Here is a 19,495-nt window from a genome sequence, read left to right on the forward strand (position 1 = left end):
TCACCGTTTCAGGGTTAGACATCAAATCTGTGCAAATGTAATACCATCAGAGCACGCACGCATGCACACACGCGCTCTTAGAGTCGTCAATAGGCGTTCAACTTATGCATAAAAGGTTAAGCTGTGATACTTCAAATGCGTTTCTTTAACGCTCTGTAATACTTAGAAAAGTTTGTGTGCGGCGAGGGTAATTTAGCGTTTTAGGTAGGCTAATTCTGTCTAGGTGGGAAAAAAATCTCAAGGAATCCAATGACGCGCGCGACGTCTTTTCAGCACCACGGACAGTTCCACGCGCGCATAGCGTCTCCGAAGAGCGCGCTCAATGCAAACTTTACCTGCTGAATGAAACCTGCTGGAATTCAGCCATATGTTTTAAATTCGACATTAGAGTAATACGTAACTGTATGCGAGGATACGGACTTCTAACCGGATTTCTTTAAGTAGATCCGCCAGGAATCTGTCGATGAGAGGGGTTAACTGGACAGGTCAGGTAAGCTGATTATCGTCTGATTCTTATCTGTTGATATAATTTTACCAAATATGCTTTTTGGAGATCGGTTAGCACGACTTATCCTGATAGGGGTAAACTTAGCGTTGCTAACAGTTGGTTAAAACATGGATTGCATTTTGACATCTGACGCGATCAAAATAATAATAATAACAACAACAAAGAAATTACTCTTTTATAATAAACGCATTGCATTGTTTTCATTTGCACAAGTCTTTCGGGTTGACACGTTTTCAAAAAGGCAACACAAGACAGCGTCAGATCAGATAAACAATCTTACATCTCATCACATATTGCTTTGAATAGCAAAACACTCCCGCTCCGCTCCGGGGTGTGTCTGAAAACGCATCTCTGGGTGGATAGAAATCCTATTCCCACTACTCCAACTTCATTTGTCTAAAATCGTGGCTTGTTGCATGTAGGTCCAACAGTTTCGCGAAGTGAAAAAGCAGTGGATATAACAAGCTTCGCATTAAAATATTACAAGTCTGTCGAAGGTTTAAGTGGGGAATCTTCTTAAAATGACTTTTTAAGGGTTTACCGTTTCATCTTAAAGCTTGTCGACTTTTCACACCACCCTGAAACTTCGTATTAGGCATATTTCTAACGTGTTGCATTATAAAATTTGCATTTGATTTACAATTAAGACACTATTAGCAATCATACAGTAAAGTGTAGCGGGGGTCTCTCATGTGAGGTATGCTGTAAACGTTTTTAACAAATTTACGAGATACAGCATTTTAAATCAGAAAAAAGACCATTGCCTTTAGAATAGGCTATTTTTTCGTAAACATTATGTAACTGATTATTTTGCAGTCTACTTCTTGTCTTTTTTATGTGGATGTGTCTAAACCTTTCTCTCGAATCACAATAAAAAACTGTTTTAATTCATGCCCTGCGTTTTGACTTGCTGCCTCTCTGAAATGTTTAAAATCGCGATCAGATCCAGGCTTTAATATCAGCTTTATATCCCAATGTGCAGATTTGATCACGTCTAGCTGGTGTCTCCTAAAATAACATCATACGGGAGTTAACATCATTGACATTATACTATTTTCATTTTTCGTCCCTATTTATGAAAAAAAAAGAAGAAGAATCCATTCAATTCATGGCAGCCCAAATCAAGCTGTGGTTTAAAAATAAAAACTGAGGTGAAGAACCGCTAGGCTGCATGGTTAGATTTAAATAATTCAAGCTCGCGACGGATATGCTCTTATCTCCTCCAGTGAAGTCTTGGGCGAGAGTCAAGGATCGCTCCACGCAGTCTCTGCTCAGTCAACCTGGAAAACGAGAACCGAAACGGTTCCCTCAACAACTGAATGATTTTTATGACGTTCGGTTTAGTTGATGTTATCAATGTATTGCGATGCTGAACGAATGGCTCTTTTGAGTCGGTTCTATTTAGTGAATCAAAAACAGTAATGAATCACCCGAATGTATTTATATTTTTAAATGATGTGTGAATGGATGGATAAAATATATTTGATTATTTTTGTTGTTATTGTTGTTTATTGATTATGACCAATTGGATTGCATTTATTTTGACTTTAATTAAGAGAATTATTTTATTAGAATTCTTGAATTCTGAAATGGGGCGAAAGAGAAATGAAGTGAAAGAGTTAGATGGAGAGAGAACTAAAAGCCAATCCTTCAGGTCTCAGTGATCCCAGTAAAGTGGAGACGCCTATGTGAGCACGGGCGAAGCTGTGTTATCACTGCCATGGTGTGTAAAAGTGCCTCCTTATTCCTTATCTGCAAGTAACACAGCCGCTTTGAAAACTGATCAACAATAAAACTCAGAATTGCTAACACAGAATTCAAATAATGGCTTTTCAGTCTGGACAACAAGCATCTTGGTGGTGGGATAAATCACAGATGCTGACAAATGTCTGTAGGAAACTTCTTGTGAGATTAATCTGCTACGGGAATGATTGATAGGTTACAGCAATGAAGATAGTAAAAGTAATGGAGGTGTAAAGTGGGGTGTCACTGTGGCTTAATGGGAGTATTGTCACCTCACAGCAAGAAAGCTTTGAGTCCTGTCTGGGCCGTGGGAGCTTACTGTGAAGAATTTGGATGTTCTCTTTCTCAATCTCATGTCATTTAGAATGTTTATGACTTTCTTTCTTCTGTGGAATATAAAAGAAGATATTTCGAGAGTGTTTTGGAATGACATGACGGGAGAATAAACAATGACAGAATTCATTTAACGAGAGGACAATGGGAAAGACAGTTGAGCGAATGTTTTCATTAAACAGATGTCTATCTTATCACATCTCCCTCCTAGCTAATCACACATCATTTTATTAATCTACAGTACCTCATGATTAACAGATTAAATGATTGCTTTCTAAATAAAGTAGATTAATTCCCTCTTATCGTTCAACAAAGTTTGGTTTTATTAGCTAGACTTTATGGGCAGAATGATAACCAAATGATGAATATAAACCACTTCTTCTTCAAAGTTTGTTTAATGGTGCATTCTTATGATATTTACATTATCCCAAATAGCAAAGCTCATTGATTTAACATTATTTCAATGTTAAATCAATGATCTTTGCTAAGTGCAATGCCATTTACAGCATATAGCATTATAGTAGATGTTTAATGTCACCAAACTTTTATGAATGTCTTCATTTACACTCTGGCAGTCTGAGGTAATGCTAAGATCCTCTGGAATGCATCAGGCATACAGCAGATGGTGTGTGTTTTTGTCAAGCATCTGGTAAAAGACTTCTGGTAAAAGAAATTCTGCTACCATGCAGATCCCAGGAGAGACTTGTGCACAGAGACAGGAGGATCTGTGTTTCTTTTGTGCATCTTTGCTGCGGGCACGTGTGTATGTGTGTACTTTCTGAGAGAAAGGGAGAAAAATTAAACCAAATGCAAATGCTTAGAACTAAAGGCAGACATGTAATGGGGTTCATTCACAGAGGGGTCTATGCTGTGTACTTTGTCCAACAGGGAGAAAAGACCGTACAGTATGTGTATTTACTCACACTTTTGAGAGTATGTGTCAGAGAAATTCATAATGTGATGTATTAGAATTACATTAAAGTGTTTAAAGGCAAAAGGGAAACCCAGTATGCAGCAGCTCATGGGTCTCCAGTGACTGAGACATGAATAATGTACAGGTTTAGAGAAGGAGGGGAGAGACCATATAGAGTGCAGAGGAGAAGCTTTCCTCATGTCCTTGTGTTTGTAAAAAAGACACATACTGCTGCTGTGTAATATACCAGCCATACAATTGTCAATTTGTATATTGTCATTCCTTACCTACTTATTTGTATTTCTTGTATTTTTTATTCTTTTATTATGTGTTTTTTGTTCAGTCGCTGTCATTCTGTTGCACTATTGTGTAAAAATACCTTCCAATAAAGCGCATTCTGATACTGTATATGCAGTATGTTGAAATCAACTTCAGATACACACACAGGCACACATACAGTAAAAAAGCTACAAATGTAAGTAAAAATCCAATTTTTCAAACAAACAATCTCTTGATCTTCTGTGTAGTTGATTTCATAGTGGTTTGGAGTGTGGGGATTTTGATCGGTAGCATTATATTTGTTATTTTCTGTCGTCTCCAAGCTCAGTGAGCATCAGTGAAACATCCAGACCTCAGTGAGCTCTCCTGCCTGCCCTGTGTTTCCCTACATTTGGATTATTAAAGACTTGTTTATGATTATCCCTCATCTTGTCGCGTTCCTTGCTCCTCTATGTAGCAATCGTGACACTCATAGGCTTTTAGTTCCTGTGGACTTTTTAAGAACTAACCGTTGGTTGATAAAAATGATTTATCTCATTTAGTACTTTTGAAGTAGACATCTTTTATTATGGCTTAATCTTTGAAGAGGATCATTGGACTGTTTCCTAGTCTGATTTCCAGAAAGTGCTCAGTGCATTTAGCCTTGTCTAACTGTCATTTTGGCCCCTTGGAGTGAGCAGTTGTACACACTTGATTGCAGTTCCCCTTCAAATGGTGGCTGATGATGTGGCTGCTCAAAGGGCCCTGAGTAAGGTGTTCAAGACCTAATTTGGACAGCAGCCACCGACTCTTTGGATGCTTATCAAATGGCGTGCCTGCTGGGTTGTGGCATTACTCAGACTCACAGTTGTTTGAATTGGATTTGTGGTTTGGAGCTCCAAATTAAAAAGACATTTGTCAGCTTGTCGAGAAATGTACTGCAATCCAGCGATTAGCAGAAACTGAAGTTGTAATTCAGTCAGTTTATTGTTTTCAGCTTTATCACTGCCAGGTCAGACTTGGCACGGTGGCGGCCCAAATGTAGCACAGACCGAGAGAAGCTGTAATTTTCTCACGGGTGTGTAATGTGCATTTATCGCATGGCTAACTGTGGCAAATGGAATTTAATATTGAGCATTTGGTATTTGACGGTGGAGATTACAGTTTAACTGATGAGTAATGTTGACCACTTTGAATAAAGCAACAGGTTGGTCGCATAAAATCAGGTTATCGCTAAGAAGGATTATTGGATTGGTAAAAAAGCATGCAGCAGCATACAGGTACATGCCCTGCTGCCCTGGAAATGTATTTTTTTGTCATCTAAAATGTGGCCTGAAATTCATTTACATAGTTTCTCCTCTCTAATCAGTGCAGAAGAGCCCTTGTATGGAATTCCTCCCTTACCTTTTCCTCCCTCGGCCCTGCGGTTACATAAAGATGACCTCTCTCCAAGATGTGCTATTACCATATTCATGCTGCTCTTTTTGCCAGCATGAGATTGAAAATACTTAAATGGATTAACACTTTGGGAGGGTCCTCCCCCTCCTTAAGGTTGCTCATTCCTTCCTCTCTCTTATTTGCGTTCTGTCTCTTCCTCTGTGCTCTGCCAGCATCTCTCAGCTCCCCTGTGTCTTCACACTGCATGGCTGGAGCAGTCTTGAAGGCTGGCAGAAGCAGCGCCATCAAACTGAAGAGGCCATCTGGTGAAGCGGAAGATATAAGTGATAGTGGAGGAGAAGGAGAGGAGAGTAGAGAAAGACGGGGAATTGGACTGGATATTCAGGCATATTTATGGGCCTTAATTGCCATGTATTTACATAATTTGAATAAATGTAAATGTGATATTCCACTTCAGAGCGGTTACTTGGTGGTTACTGAGAATTGCCATATCTCTAGTGTAAATATGCAGACAGCCATCTCTGTAATTGGAGATAAATAAACTACAGAGCTTTAAGTCAACATGAAATCAAAATTACTTTCTTTAAGGGAAAGTTGTTTCTTATAATTACCCTCATGTTGTTCTATTCATTGGTTTGGTTTAAATAATATTCACTCTTCCATACAAAGGAAGACACCCAAAAGGGTAAAAAAGCACCTAAAAATATCATAAAATTAGCCCATATGACATATGCACTCTGTTTCAGTGCTAAGGAAGCACTTAGTATCCGAAATATTGACATTTAAGTAATTATTAATTGGAGATCTTGCTTTAAAAAACGTCATTTATAGCCCTTGGTCCCTATTCACTTTCATTTTGGAAAAGAACAGCTTGGGAATTCCGCTTATGGTAACACCTCCTATAGGACAAGAAGACATACCGATTTTGAAAAACACTAGGGTGTGTAAAGTAAACTAAAATATTTTCTATCAAACATATATCAATATCAAAATATATAAATTGCTCTGCTTCTGCAATAACACATTTCTGGCTGATACCACCAATGGTCTTTATTTTTCAACCACCTGTTTTACAGAGACAACTTTTAAAATTCAGTTAAAAACCCCTAAATAAACTTAAGTCCTGCCCTACATGTTTTATTGTTAAGTGTTGCATTGAACATTTAAAATTAATTTCAAGTTGATTACAAGTTCTGCAGTGCTATCAGGACTCACCCTTGTTTTCTTCCACAGCTGTTTGCCATTTGTCCCAGACCTGATTTCTGTTCACGATCATGAAAATGGGACATTTTCAACACTTTAACATTACACTATAGTGTCAGATATTACTTAAAAAGCTTATCATCCAATAAATTAATTCTGTTGTGGAGAAGAGAGGTCTCAAATAATCTTTATGGTTACGAGGGGATGTGAGTATTAATCCTTAAGAGATGCGGTTCATGGGTTGTATGTCGTGAAAAGATATAGCCAATTTACACCAGCTTTACAGGAATTCCCATAGGGACTCCACTCCCATCCTAGCAGACTGGATTGACCCTTTTAGATTCACTTCTCTCTCACTCCCTCTCTCTCTTCCTTCCTTTCACTCTTGTCTCGCATGTTTCCATGGAAACAAAGGGTAGGGAGAAGACCCTAATGAGTAAGTGTGTGTCTCAGTGAGATGAACACATATATTTTGTGCTATGGATGTACACACACACACAATCCAATTCCCAAGCACTCCCTCTCCTGCTGGTCAGTTGGACTTCTTTTTGGCTGTTAATTCTTCATTCTTGATTTTTCATTTGATGTTTATGACACTCGTCCTGGTGAAAAGAAATAGTCTAATTTATAATGTATTTTTCCTCCTTATTTATAGTCACTATTTCTCCAATATGGTCTCGTACTTGACTTTTTTTCACAATTGTGAGTATACATCTTGCAGTTCTTACTTTATTTGTCAAAAATTGCAAGATATAAACTCACAATCGTGACTTTTTTTTCTCAGAACTTCATGCAATTGTGAGTTTTTAAGTTGTGAGATATAAACTTGCAATTCCGAGAACATATCGATCTTTTCCCCCCTCAGAACTGGGCTTTATAACTCGTAAAAAAGTCAGAATTGAGAGATATAAATCAGAATTGTGAGGAAAAATGTCAGAAGTGCGAAATACAAACTCACATTTGTGAGAAAAAAGTCAGAACTGCAAGTTTGTATTTCGAAATTCTGACTTTATTTCTCACAATTACGAGTACAGTATATCCTTATGTTCTAAGAAAAAGTCTGAATTGCAAGTTCGCATTACACAATTCTAAGAAAGTCATAATTGTGAGATAAAAATACTTTTTTTTCTATTCAGTGGCAGAAATTCATATAATGAAAAAATGTCATTTTTAAAAGAGCTGTTTCTATTTTATTATATATTTTCAACTTTTTTTATCTGTATTTTATTTTTATTTTTTTACATCCAAGGAATGCCTTGGTGAGCAATTATTATTTGTTTTTTAAACATAACATTGTACACATAAAAAAGTCAATATTCCAAACTTTTGGCCGGTAGTTTATGTTTCTCTGATCTACAGTAACTTAAAACTTACTTTCCTGATGTTATCAACACTTCAGCCCTCTGTAGTTTCAAAAAGTAGCCACAGACTTTTGCGAAAGTTATTTTTCAGTATATTTTCTATTTATCGTGGCAGTAGTAATTCATCAAAATATCAAATAATGGGGAAGAGTTTTATATCCAAGCATATATAACGGATGCACATACTGTATATAGAGATCACTTTTGGCCTTTTAAACTGCTAATTCAGCATCTTCCACAACTTTGCACTCCCACTTGGCTTGCAAACTGGGGAACAGTGCTGTGCAAATGGCATTCAGCACAATTTCTTAAACATGCTGGGACTGTTACCTGATTTGCATAATTCCTTTAGTGAATGAGGTGCCGAAACAATTCAGACCGAACGTGCAGATGATGTTATTAGCAGGTGCAATTCATTCTTAGTGAATTCTCCTCTTGAAATATCAACCCTATACATTAGGTCGAACATGAAGGTTAAATCAGTGTAGTTTATTTCTTATTTCACTTGAAATTGTAGTGATTTTCAGTTGAAAAGTCATTGTAATTTAAAAGTAAATAACCACCTCAGCATGCAGTCTCTCCACACACACGTTCTTCTCACACACTCCAGGAATGGAGGCTGCAAACCTCATAATTATATCATTCACAACATCCGAAAGTTGTACTCCACACCTCTTAGCATGTGTGAAATTAGAATGTATGCTCCCCATTGATATGCTGGCATATAACAGAGAAAAATAAGGAAAGAGACACAAACAAATCTGGTCAATTTGCTTATTACATGTGGAATCTTTTATTAAATTTTTTTAAGTGCATGCTGTAACTGCATTTTTTAAGGTTGCTATATTTCTTAATGCAGTTATATGCAAACGTACTGTATATACTGATGTGATTACAGATGCTTGTGTGTGTGTGTGTGTGTGTGTGTGTGTGGAGCAGCTGTTGGCGTACAAGCTGTCTGATAGTGATCCTCTACATGAGTTCAGGCTAGCTAGATTTACACTACAATTGTCACACTGTCCCCTGAGCAGAGAGCCTAACACACACACATATATATTATACAAAAGTGAACAAAGCCCTCAATGGACTAGCCAGGATGTTAAGGGAAAGGGGCCTTAGGGAGCCCACACCTAGCGCTGTGAGTTAACAAATCCAGCAGCCCGATGAAATAACAGAGAAATTCTGAGAAATTCAATACTGACAGTTACAGAGAAAATCAGTACAGCCTAATGATGATATTTCAACTGCAAAACAAATTACATTTGAGTCTCTCAGCTGGGGATCTCTTACAACCACTGATAAGCAAAGAATAAATCGAATACTAATGATCCAGTTTTCCCTCAGTCAAGTCAGGTTTTTTGTCTTGTAACTGCTCACTGAACTGTTTCAAATGTACTAGTCAGATTAGTATCCTAATGATGTGTGATCTATTGTATGATTTAAATGTCTTGGTGCCTTATTACTTATGTAAAGGATTTTACAATTACATTTAACAATGCAATGAAACACTGGTATTTATGATAGTTATTTATGATTAGGTTTTCTCCCATGATGTTATAGAAATGACAATTTAACATGATTCTTGAATGATAGATTTAACACATTGATGCATATTGAAATGTTTTTACTTTGCAATATTAAAATGTGTGGTTTTCTTAATTGCCTTTTAAATGTAACTCAAATCAGTATTCAATAAATGCCAATCAAATAAGACAGGTCTAGTAACTCCATTAAATCTATAGCATCATGAAATGTATATATATCTTTTTAACCACATGTAATATATGATGCTGGTGCACTGCCAAAAAATATTTTCTTACTCAATATTTTTGTCTTATTTTTCAGTATGTATATCTAAACATTATTAAATCAAGATATGTTTACTTGAGATGAAAAACTAGTAAGTCAAGAGTTTTTGCATAAAACTAACTAAAAAAATAATAATTCAGAATGACTAAAAAACTTAATTCAAGGAGAAAACAAGGTTATAAAGAAAGTAAAAGTTTATATAACCCCACTGGCAGATAATTGTTCATGTTTTAGGAATAAAGTTAACATTAACAAAGAAAAAATATTGTTTATCATTATTTTATGATAAGTTATGTAGTTTATTAATGTCAAGAAATGAAACCTTAATGTGAAGTTTCTAATTTCTATTTGAGTAAAGCAACATATTTTCATAACTTAGCTTCACTCTTCACCACAATAATAACCCCAAAACGCCACCATATGAGAGAAAAGCTGCAAAATCCCAGCATAACAGAAGATTAAATATTAATGGGTTCCTACTTTTTTCATCTTACTTAAAAACACATAATATAACACTTCATTTCAACATTTACTCTCCCCATCCAGTCCCAAGCAATGCATGCTGGAAAATAGAAATCCCCTATCCAGATTCAGCAAAGTTACATTAACACTAACGGAAATTATTCATGTTGGTTCCCACACAAAAGCATTACGTAAACCACTATTTTACCAATTTACCGAGTAGATTGTAAAATATTTTTTCAGGAATTGAAAAATTCTTGGGTTGCTGTAACCCACTTTAATGAGTTAGTTCAACCAAAAATTTAAATGTTGTCACTAATCATAATTACTCACCCTCATGTCATTCCAAACCCGTAAGACCTTCATTCATCTTCGGTACACAGATTAAGATATTTTTTTTATGAAATCTGAGAGCTTTCTGACCCTCTGTAGACAGCAATGCATCTAAGAGAAAAAATTGTTGAATAAAGTCATTGTTTTTGTTTTCTTTGCACACAAAAAGTATCGACGTAGCATCATAAAATTAAGGTTGGACCATTGATGTCACTCTTTGACTATTTCAACAATGTCCTTATTACTTTTCTGGGACTTGAACGTGTGAGTTGCGTTGCTGTCTATGGAGGATCAGAAAGCTCTCGGATTTCTTCAAAAATATCTTAATATGTGTTCCAAAGATGAATAAAGGTCTTAGGGGTTTGGAATGACTCGAGGGTAAGTAATTAATGAAAAAGTTTTTGGGAGATCCAAATTTTTAAGTATAGAAAAAAATGCATGGTACAAATTCGATTTCATTGAGAAATGTTCATGTCCCCAAGCTTATTATTTACGTACATATCTCCTAAAAAAAGGCAATTGTTTGTGTATTGCAGTGCAGCATCTAATTCCCACTTTCTACCTGTTTGATTCACAGATTGTGATCTTCACTAACTCCACATACAAACAGGAGATGGCGATGAAGCTTGAGTTTGCCTATCCCTGCTTACAAACGCACTGAAGTGTCTGAAGTCTTTCCTTTAGCCTGAGCTCAATCCCTTTCCAATAAGTGAGACTGCTAAATAGGGATTGACCTGTAAAGAGTCCAGATCTTTGCTCACCATGGCTCAGAGGTCAGCTCATTTCAGAGGTCACGACCCCACCTGGTCGCTTCATCTCACTCTACTGCTGCTTCTATTGGCCAGGACACCCCAGGCTTTGGCTGTCCCAGGTTACAACACTGACACCTCCAAGAAAGAGATCATAATGGAGGGGGACCTGGTGATTGGAGGCCTGTTTCCTGTTCATCAAAAGGGGGAGGGAGCTCAGGACTGTGGCCGTATCAATGCACAAAGAGGGATTCAGAGACTGGAGGCGATGCTGCTAGCTCTGGACAAGATCAATCAAGATGATCAGATTTTGCCCGGGGTAACGTTAGGTGCCCACATTCTGGACACTTGCTCAAAGGACACTTATGCGCTGGAGCAGTCGCTCGAATTTGTGCGCGCTTCGCTTACAAAAGTAGATGATAGTGAGTACACGTGTCCGGATGGATCCTACGCCATCCATGATGATGTTCCACTTGCAATCTCTGGAGTGATCGGAGGCTCCTACAGTGATGTATCCATACAGGTACTGTTTCCCATCGTTATGTTTATTCATCTGCTTGTTTGTTTTCTTCCAGCACAATTTCTTGATAACCAGATTATATGCTGTGATGTAGCAAGTCATAAATGTGCATTAGGAGTCATTTGCATGCATATTGTGTTTATCACACTATGGCTGTCATTCTGCTGTATGCACAATCCTCCAGTTTAGTTCAGTTAACTCTATAAACTATACTGTATTATAGCTGATATGCACATAAACATTAAATTATCAACATAATTACAAAATTTGCTCAAAAACCTCTTCTGTATGCCTTATATTGTCTGATAGTTTACACTAACATTTTTTTTAGTGTGAACATAACTAAATGTATTTAATTTAATACCTGTCATCCATATGCTCAACCCATCCAATTTGTGTTATGAAATTTCGTACCATTTTAGTTTAGTTTTATTTCTCCCAATTACTGTATACTACTTGTTATTTTAGTTTTAATTAATACCAATGCTTTAATTGTGTTTTTCTTAATTTGTGCCACAGACATAAATTGAGGAGAGGTGTCATTTTACTCTTTCAAGGAATTGAACACACAGTAAAAAATATAGTTTTTCAAATACATAAATAAAAACCATATATTTACACTGACGGAGGTAGCAGAATAAGAAAGAAAGAAAGAAAGAAAGAACGAAAACGAGCAAAGGAGATATTGCTTGCCTTGTTATTGTGGAATTCTTGAATTGCTGCTTTTGGTGTGACAGGTAATTAGGTGCTTGTTAAGACCCACTGCAAATACCAATAGTACATTTGATAGTTTAAGCCTTACTGAATTGAAATAACAAGTTAATTATTTATCCCCCCAACAGAACAGTGTTGGCTGACGAATGGAGGCTTTTAAATAACACATTAAAATCACTGGCATCACTCAGATGCATGCTGTGGTTGGAGTATATGAGTCATTCGCTGAGATGGAGAAAGAGATAGAGAAATGTGTTCATTCTTAAGGTTTCATAGCATAATTACTGCAATGCCCGCAAAGGGACATGAAATGAATTAATAATGCAAAAAAAAGAAAAAAAAACAGACAAGGAGGAAGAGAGAGAATTGAGTGTATGAAATTTTATTTCATCATTTTACAGAAATTATTTTCCTCTCCCACTCGTCTTGCTCTAACTGTTTTTGCTTTCCTCCGTGTTCATAGTTTTTATTTGTCTTGCTTATCTTTCTGTTTTCTTCATGTCAGGCATCTGTCGGAGTGTTTCATTCATATATGTACACATGCACGGTTTCTTTTCACATGCTGTAAAGGGAAACTTTGGGCAGTAGTGAGAGATCTTTTCTGGAGAGCTGAAGTAAGTTGGACTCATCTAGCAGCTGTCTTCTAAAGCATGTCACTTGGGATTCCCTGTTCCTGTGCCATTTTCCGCCACTTACTGTAGAACCGTCATTTCCTTTATACAAGCATTTCCCTCCAAAATGAAATTTCTGTCATTTTTCTTTACAGTTTGAGATACAAAATAAGATATTTTGAAGATTTTCTGAGAAGTTAAAGCATATTTTGACCAGGGGCTGTCTAGCACAGAAAGTAACACTGTTCCTTTGTTTTTTTAAGCCATACAGTACAGTATCATTGTGTAAGGGAAATGTGCACATTTTCAAACGTGGTATGCTGAAATGCATTGCTCCAAGTTTGATGTCCATGCCACCACATGGCATGGTTTTCTAATGGCATGTAACCAAAGGGTTTTTTGTCATTCATAATTTAATTGAGAATGACATTTAAATACAATCTGGTAAAAAAAAAAAAAAAAAAAAAACAGGATGTAGAATTGTAATTAAAATTTGAATGTAAGGAACTAAAATAAAATAAAAAGTAAATACAAGTTAGAATTCTTTTTTTTTTTTCATAATTTCTAACTATACATCCAATAATGTTTGTAATGCCACAAAATATGCTACCATTTCAAAGGTTTGTAGTCAGTAAGATTATTTATTTTATTGTACTTTTTGTTTTTGTATTTAGTTATTAATTTTTATTAATTCATTTATTTATTTTGCGCACCAAATCAGCATATTAAAATAATTTCTGAAGAAGCATGTGACTCTGAAGACTGGAATAAAGGCTGTTAAAAATTCAGCGTTGACATCAAGTGATCATTTCTATTTTAAAATCTGTATTAATAATATTTAAATAATAATATTATAATAATTAATATTATAAATAATATTTCATAATATTACTGTTTTGACTGTATTTTAATTGAATAAATTCAGCCTTGCTGAGCATATAAGAGACATCTTTAAAAAAAAATGTGGAAGTTTGATTTTTTTTTTTATAGTAGAAATTTGTGTTTGTTTATATATATTTAATTTGATTTAAAATTTAATACATTTCATTTTGAGGGCAAGGATGGACAAACTCAATTCTGAATTTTGTAAAACCTTAAAAAACTATTTTCCTGCTTTTTATTCAGCACACACTCATTCTGCTCATTCTTTGTGGGTTTTTGCCTTTAGAAATAGCACTGGGATTTTACAGTAAGAGGTAATAAAAGTCCATTATGCATTCCGTATTCATGATATGCTCCTGAATGCTTACTCATGTCCCACTATGAGCTGATAACTCTGTATCTGTCCATGAATTTTTAAGCTGCAGATTTTGTTCAGGGAAGTATGGCTGTGAAAGGAGAGCAGGCTTGTAAAGGTGAGACTTGCTTGACAGCAGTGTGAACTCACTGGTAGCTGTGTGGAGTCGAATGAAACAGGCAGGAGGTTGCTTCAGGCTTTTAGAGGTTCTCGTGTTTAGACTCCTTTATTGGCATTCTCTCCTGTGGAGCGATAAGAATGACGAAAAGCTACAGAAGCTTTTAGGGCATGAGAGAGAGAGTCTGATGAACGAGATGTAATTTTGGTTGAGGTCGGTATTTGGTGCCTTTCTCATAAAAAGTTCATGTCCTCGCCTGGCAGTTATTTATGGAGGTGCTGTTCTAAAGTGTCTGCTCCAAAGCACAGCCCCAACCCCCCAAATCTGAAACATATATCATCCGTTTGACAGTACATCAAAGCTGAAGGGATGTCGACTGGTTTACAACGCAATATGTTGTTGCACAGATGTCGCTGAAGAAATTTACATTTCTACAAAGAGTGAACAAGACTTGGCTTAGCAAATAAACGGAATGGGCTGAAGCTAAAAATATGCAGTAATTCCTGTTAATTAAGGCCCATTGAAAAATTCTTAAATAAACATGCAGTCAGTTCATTAATGTGAAGAATTCATAATATCTCACGGCCCACTTATCTCCTGTTCCCAAATTTATTTGACATCTTTTGCAGCCCTGTGTTCTTCATCCTTGTGAAAGAAAAAGTCATCTTTGATTGGTATTTGTTTTCATAAGACTTAGATTTGTTTGCTGTGCTTTTGTATTCTTCATCAAACTTTGTTACTAAATTACTGATCGTTTGCATGCAGTGTTCTTTTTTTAAGGTTTGTTTTAAAGTAATAATTCATCCAGAAAGGAGAATGTACTCACCCTCAGGCCATTCAAGATGTAGATGAATTTGTTTCTTCATCTGTACAGATTTGGAGAAATTTAGCATTACTTGCTCCCTTGCAGTGAATGGGTGCCTTCAGCATGAGACCAAAGAGCTGATAAAAACATGACAATAGTCTACAAATAACCCACATGTCCTCAGTACATCAAAATGTCTTGTGACATGAAAAGCTGCATGTTTTTAAGAAGCAAATCAATCATCAAGATGTTTTTAACTTCAAACGAGTCCTCTATCCATATCACTTCCTCCAGTGAAACAGTAGTCTCTTCTGAATCAGGAGAGAAATATGCACAGATCAAGCAGTGTTTAAATGCTTAAACAGTCCAAAACAAATACTGTATGTCAGTGGATTTTGGTGCAAAAGAACAAAGAGGATCTTTTTCACTGGAGAAAGCATTACAGCAAACTGTCAACAAAGCATCCAAGATCATAGGGAAACCACTGCCTTCAGTCGATTCCCTTTATACATATCAGACTGTAAAGCAGGCAAAGAAAATCATCTCTGACCCCTCACATCCAGCGAACCACCTTTTTCAGCTCCTTCCCTCAGGGAGGCTCTACAGGTCACTCTCTACCAAGACCAAACGTTTCACAAACAGCTTTTTCCCCATAGCCATCAGGACTCTGAATTCCTCTCTTTAGTTTAGTTTTTCCTCTCATACACTACGCATGGTCATGTACCCACTGTATCTTGTATTGTTACATGTTGTGAAGTGTATTGTCTATTTGTTGTTTGTAATGTATGATGATGTAGAGCTTAAACATACTGTACCGAAAACAAATTCCACCGGCATTGTCGTGTGGCTAAATAAACAATCTATCCATCCATCCATCCATCCATCCATCCATCCATCCATCCATCCATCCATCCATCCATCTATCTATCTATCTATCTATCTATCTATCTATCTATCTATCTATCTATCTATCTATCTATCTATCTATCTATCTATCTATCTATCTATCTATCTATCTATCTATCTATCTATCTATCTATCTATCTATCTATCTATCTATTATGGATTTAAGGTTTAAAGTTAAAATGCGTTAATGATGGATTTGTTACTTACAAAGAAACAAACTCATCTACATCTTGATTTGGCCTTAGGGTGAGTCTATATATCTAGTGGGGGAGGTGGGATTGTGGCGGGGTTAACTTTTGCTTTAATACAGACCATTTTTCTTCCCCATGTTGCTTCCAGTTTTAAATTACTGATTTAAACTTTAAACAGTGGACAAAAATTGTACTTTGTATTTGACTTGTTGAGAAAATGTGGACTTTTTACTTTTTTAAGAGAATCTTTTGATTTTGGGTCAGTATGCAGCTACTCAGCAACCATCTGAACAAATCCATCATTAAGATGTTTTTAACTTCAAACGAGTCCTCTATTAATGCTATTGCTTCCTCCAGTGAAAAAGCCAATCTGAATCAGTAGAGAACAAATATGCACAGATAAAGCAACATTTATGTAGCAGTATGCAGCTTATTAGCTATCACTCAGAAAACCCTAGAAACCTCCTAGCTACTCTGTAGAAGGAGGGAAGTCGTGGCCTAATGGTAGGAGTCGGACTCGCAATCGAAAGGTTGTGAGTTCGAGTCTCAGGCCGGCAGGAATTGTGGGTGGGGGGAGTGCATGTACAGTGCTCTCTCCACCCTCAATACCACGACTTAGGTGCCCTTGAGCAAGGCATCGAACCCCCAACTGCTCCCCGGGCGCCGCAGCATAAATGGCTGCCCACTGCTCCAGGTGTGTGTTCATAGTGTGTGTGTTTTCACTGCTCTGTGTGTGTGTTCACTGCTGGGTTAAATGCAGAGCACGAATTCTGAGTATGGGTCACCATACTTGGCTGAATGTCATGTCACTCACTTATTATGTCACTCACTTAGAAAAAAAAGGCCACATGAACACCACCTGCATAGCAACCACCTTGCAAGCTAGCCAGAGTATTTTCCCTTAATCTCTTTGTGTTGGCTTCAAGGCTATGATAGCATTTCCCTGTTGTTTGAATCCTTAATTAATTTTCTGGCCTTAGTTCTGCTAGAGATGTCCTGCTGGATGGACAAAACACCTCTGGTGAAATATTCAGCTGTTCTCAGCCACCTTCCTGTGTTTTAGCTACTCTTTTTGTACCAAGGATTGATGCTGCCAGAGAGAAAGCTTCCTGGAAAACTCCCACCAGTGTCTTTGGCCTTCCTAATGAAGCCGCTGTTGCATTAGAGTCTCTGCATGTGAATTATGAGCTGTGAGCTTCCTCCCACAGCTTTATGCAGAGATACAGGTGTAGAACCTTCATAATTGGTGTCTTACCTTGTTTCATTTCTTGGTATAAAGTGTGCTTATGATTATTGCAACGCAGTTGCAGGCATACCATTTATACTGCTTTTTATCTTTTATCCAAACAGGAAAAAACATTCAAAAGGACCTTGAACTGAACTGAATTCTTAACAATTTTCAACGCTCATGTGAAGCACTGAATAATAATCCTACAGAAGTTGACTTATTTTCTCAGAAAATGCTCAGAGCTCCAAGTTAATTCTTGATTGCCTTCATTCTGTAATCATATCAAGGAACATTTAGCCTCAGGAATAGCTAGTGATTAATTCATGCTGGCATGTAAAGCTTTATTCGGTCTATTGGAGTTCTTGGCTTTGTGACTGATAATGAAGCAGTATCCTGCACTAGTGCTAACAGACTGACAACAAATATATAAGCAAAGCAGTTCCTCTTCTAATGAAATCTTTTAAGTATAAAAGTATAATGTAGATGATTTTAAACCAACAGTATAAAGAAAAAATGAGTTGGGTAATTGAGCATTTCACAAGTATGGATGGGCATAGAAAGATGAAAATCAATTGACTGTGTTCACCATTCTTAGCGAGATTTATAAGGACCCTCTCTGGCTGTTAGAAACATACCATTACCTCTGTCTGCATGACTGAGGCTGTTTATTGGTGCCATAATGAGCAGCAGTTTATCTCTTTAAATGCTTCATCAACACTCGACATCTGTCCAGTAAAATAACACCAGTCAGTTTTTATAAAGACCTCGTTAAAATGGTTTGAGAACTTACATATACAGTGGTGGCCAAAATTTTAAGTCAGTTATTTCTATCTTTTGCTGTAGTGTGTCAGTAGGAAATATCAATTTATGTTTCCAAATATTAATTTAGCCATTCATTATAATAATCCAGTGAGATTTATCTTTGCACAAGGAGTCTGACAGCAGCCAGTGCTCCACACAGAGATCTGATCTGATCATCATCCAGTCTGTTTGGAATGACATGAAGAAACAGAACAAACTGAGACAGACTCAATCCAGAAGAACTGTGTCAACGTCTCCAAGACACTTCAAGAAACCTACCTGCAAAGCTACCTAAAAGACATATAAGCATGAGGGCAAAAGCTGCTTTAAACGCAAAGGATTCTTCAAGCATTTTGGAGATGTTGCCACAGTACTTCTGGATTGAGTCTGTCTCAGTTTGTTCTGTTTCTTCATGTCATTCCAGATCAGATCTCTGTGTGGAGCACTGGCTGCTGTCAGACTCCTTGTGCAAAGATAAATCTCACTGGATTATTACAATAAATGTCAAAATGAATGTTTGGAAATTTCAACTGATATTTCACATTTAGACTATTACAATAAATAATCTGTGGTTCATGTGCTGAATGATCATTGAGACTGTGAGAGTGAGCCTTGGCTGGTGGTTAGTGACTTTGATGCCACCTAAAGGGCACATGAAAGTAAAGGCCCCTGTCAGAAAGACAGTGAGCCTGAGCAAGAGAGTCCTCTGTCAGGCTGGGGTGAAAGATTAGAGAGATCCTCTCCTCTCTAACCGGGTCACACTTCCTCCTGACCAAAGACATTCACAGCTGTTGCCTGGCAACAGAACTCTTCAAAATCTTGAATGTGGAATCCACCTCCTCTTGATGTAGAGGCAGACAAAGCTGCTCAAGAGATGTCACTGCAGCGTTAGACCATCATTCATAACATTCTCCGTGTCACTAATATTCTCTTTGCCAGCGCCGAAGCTGTCATTCTTCATCATCATTATCACTGATGACAGCAGCATTATCATAAATATTATTTTGGTCATCATTATCACTGCATTTATCAAAATCCTCATATAACATTCCTCACACACATCCCTGCGTGTATGTATTTTTCTGCATGTTATGAGGTTTTATTTATTAGGCCTGACTGCAGTTTTGGGCTGTGTTTAAATGTGCGTGTCTTTGTGATATATTTTCAAAAGTAGGATGAGACAATCTTTAGGGACAAACAGATTGGTTTTTTATATTAAAAAGTCATGATATCTTTATGAAAGCAGAAGAGTCATGCACATATAAATCTATCAGATAGATAGATAGATAGATAG

General features: G+C 36.9%; 1 protein-coding gene across 1 annotated transcript in view; it reads left to right on the forward strand.

The window, feature by feature from the left end:
* Positions 1–475: 475 nt before the first annotated feature.
* LOC132160932 (metabotropic glutamate receptor 2-like) overlaps positions 476–19,495 on the forward strand; it is a 33,367-nt gene continuing 14,347 nt past the window's right edge. The window contains exons 1-2 of the mRNA XM_059570683.1: positions 476–490; positions 10,899–11,593. Of these exons, the coding sequence (XP_059426666.1) occupies positions 11,084–11,593 (510 nt within the window). The 5' untranslated portion in view covers positions 476–490; positions 10,899–11,083. The remainder of the gene's footprint in view (positions 491–10,898; positions 11,594–19,495) is intronic.

The sequence above is a fragment of the Carassius carassius genome, chromosome 17 (assembly GCF_963082965.1).
Source record: "Carassius carassius chromosome 17, fCarCar2.1, whole genome shotgun sequence".
NCBI classification, from domain to species: domain Eukaryota; kingdom Metazoa; phylum Chordata; class Actinopteri; order Cypriniformes; family Cyprinidae; genus Carassius; species Carassius carassius.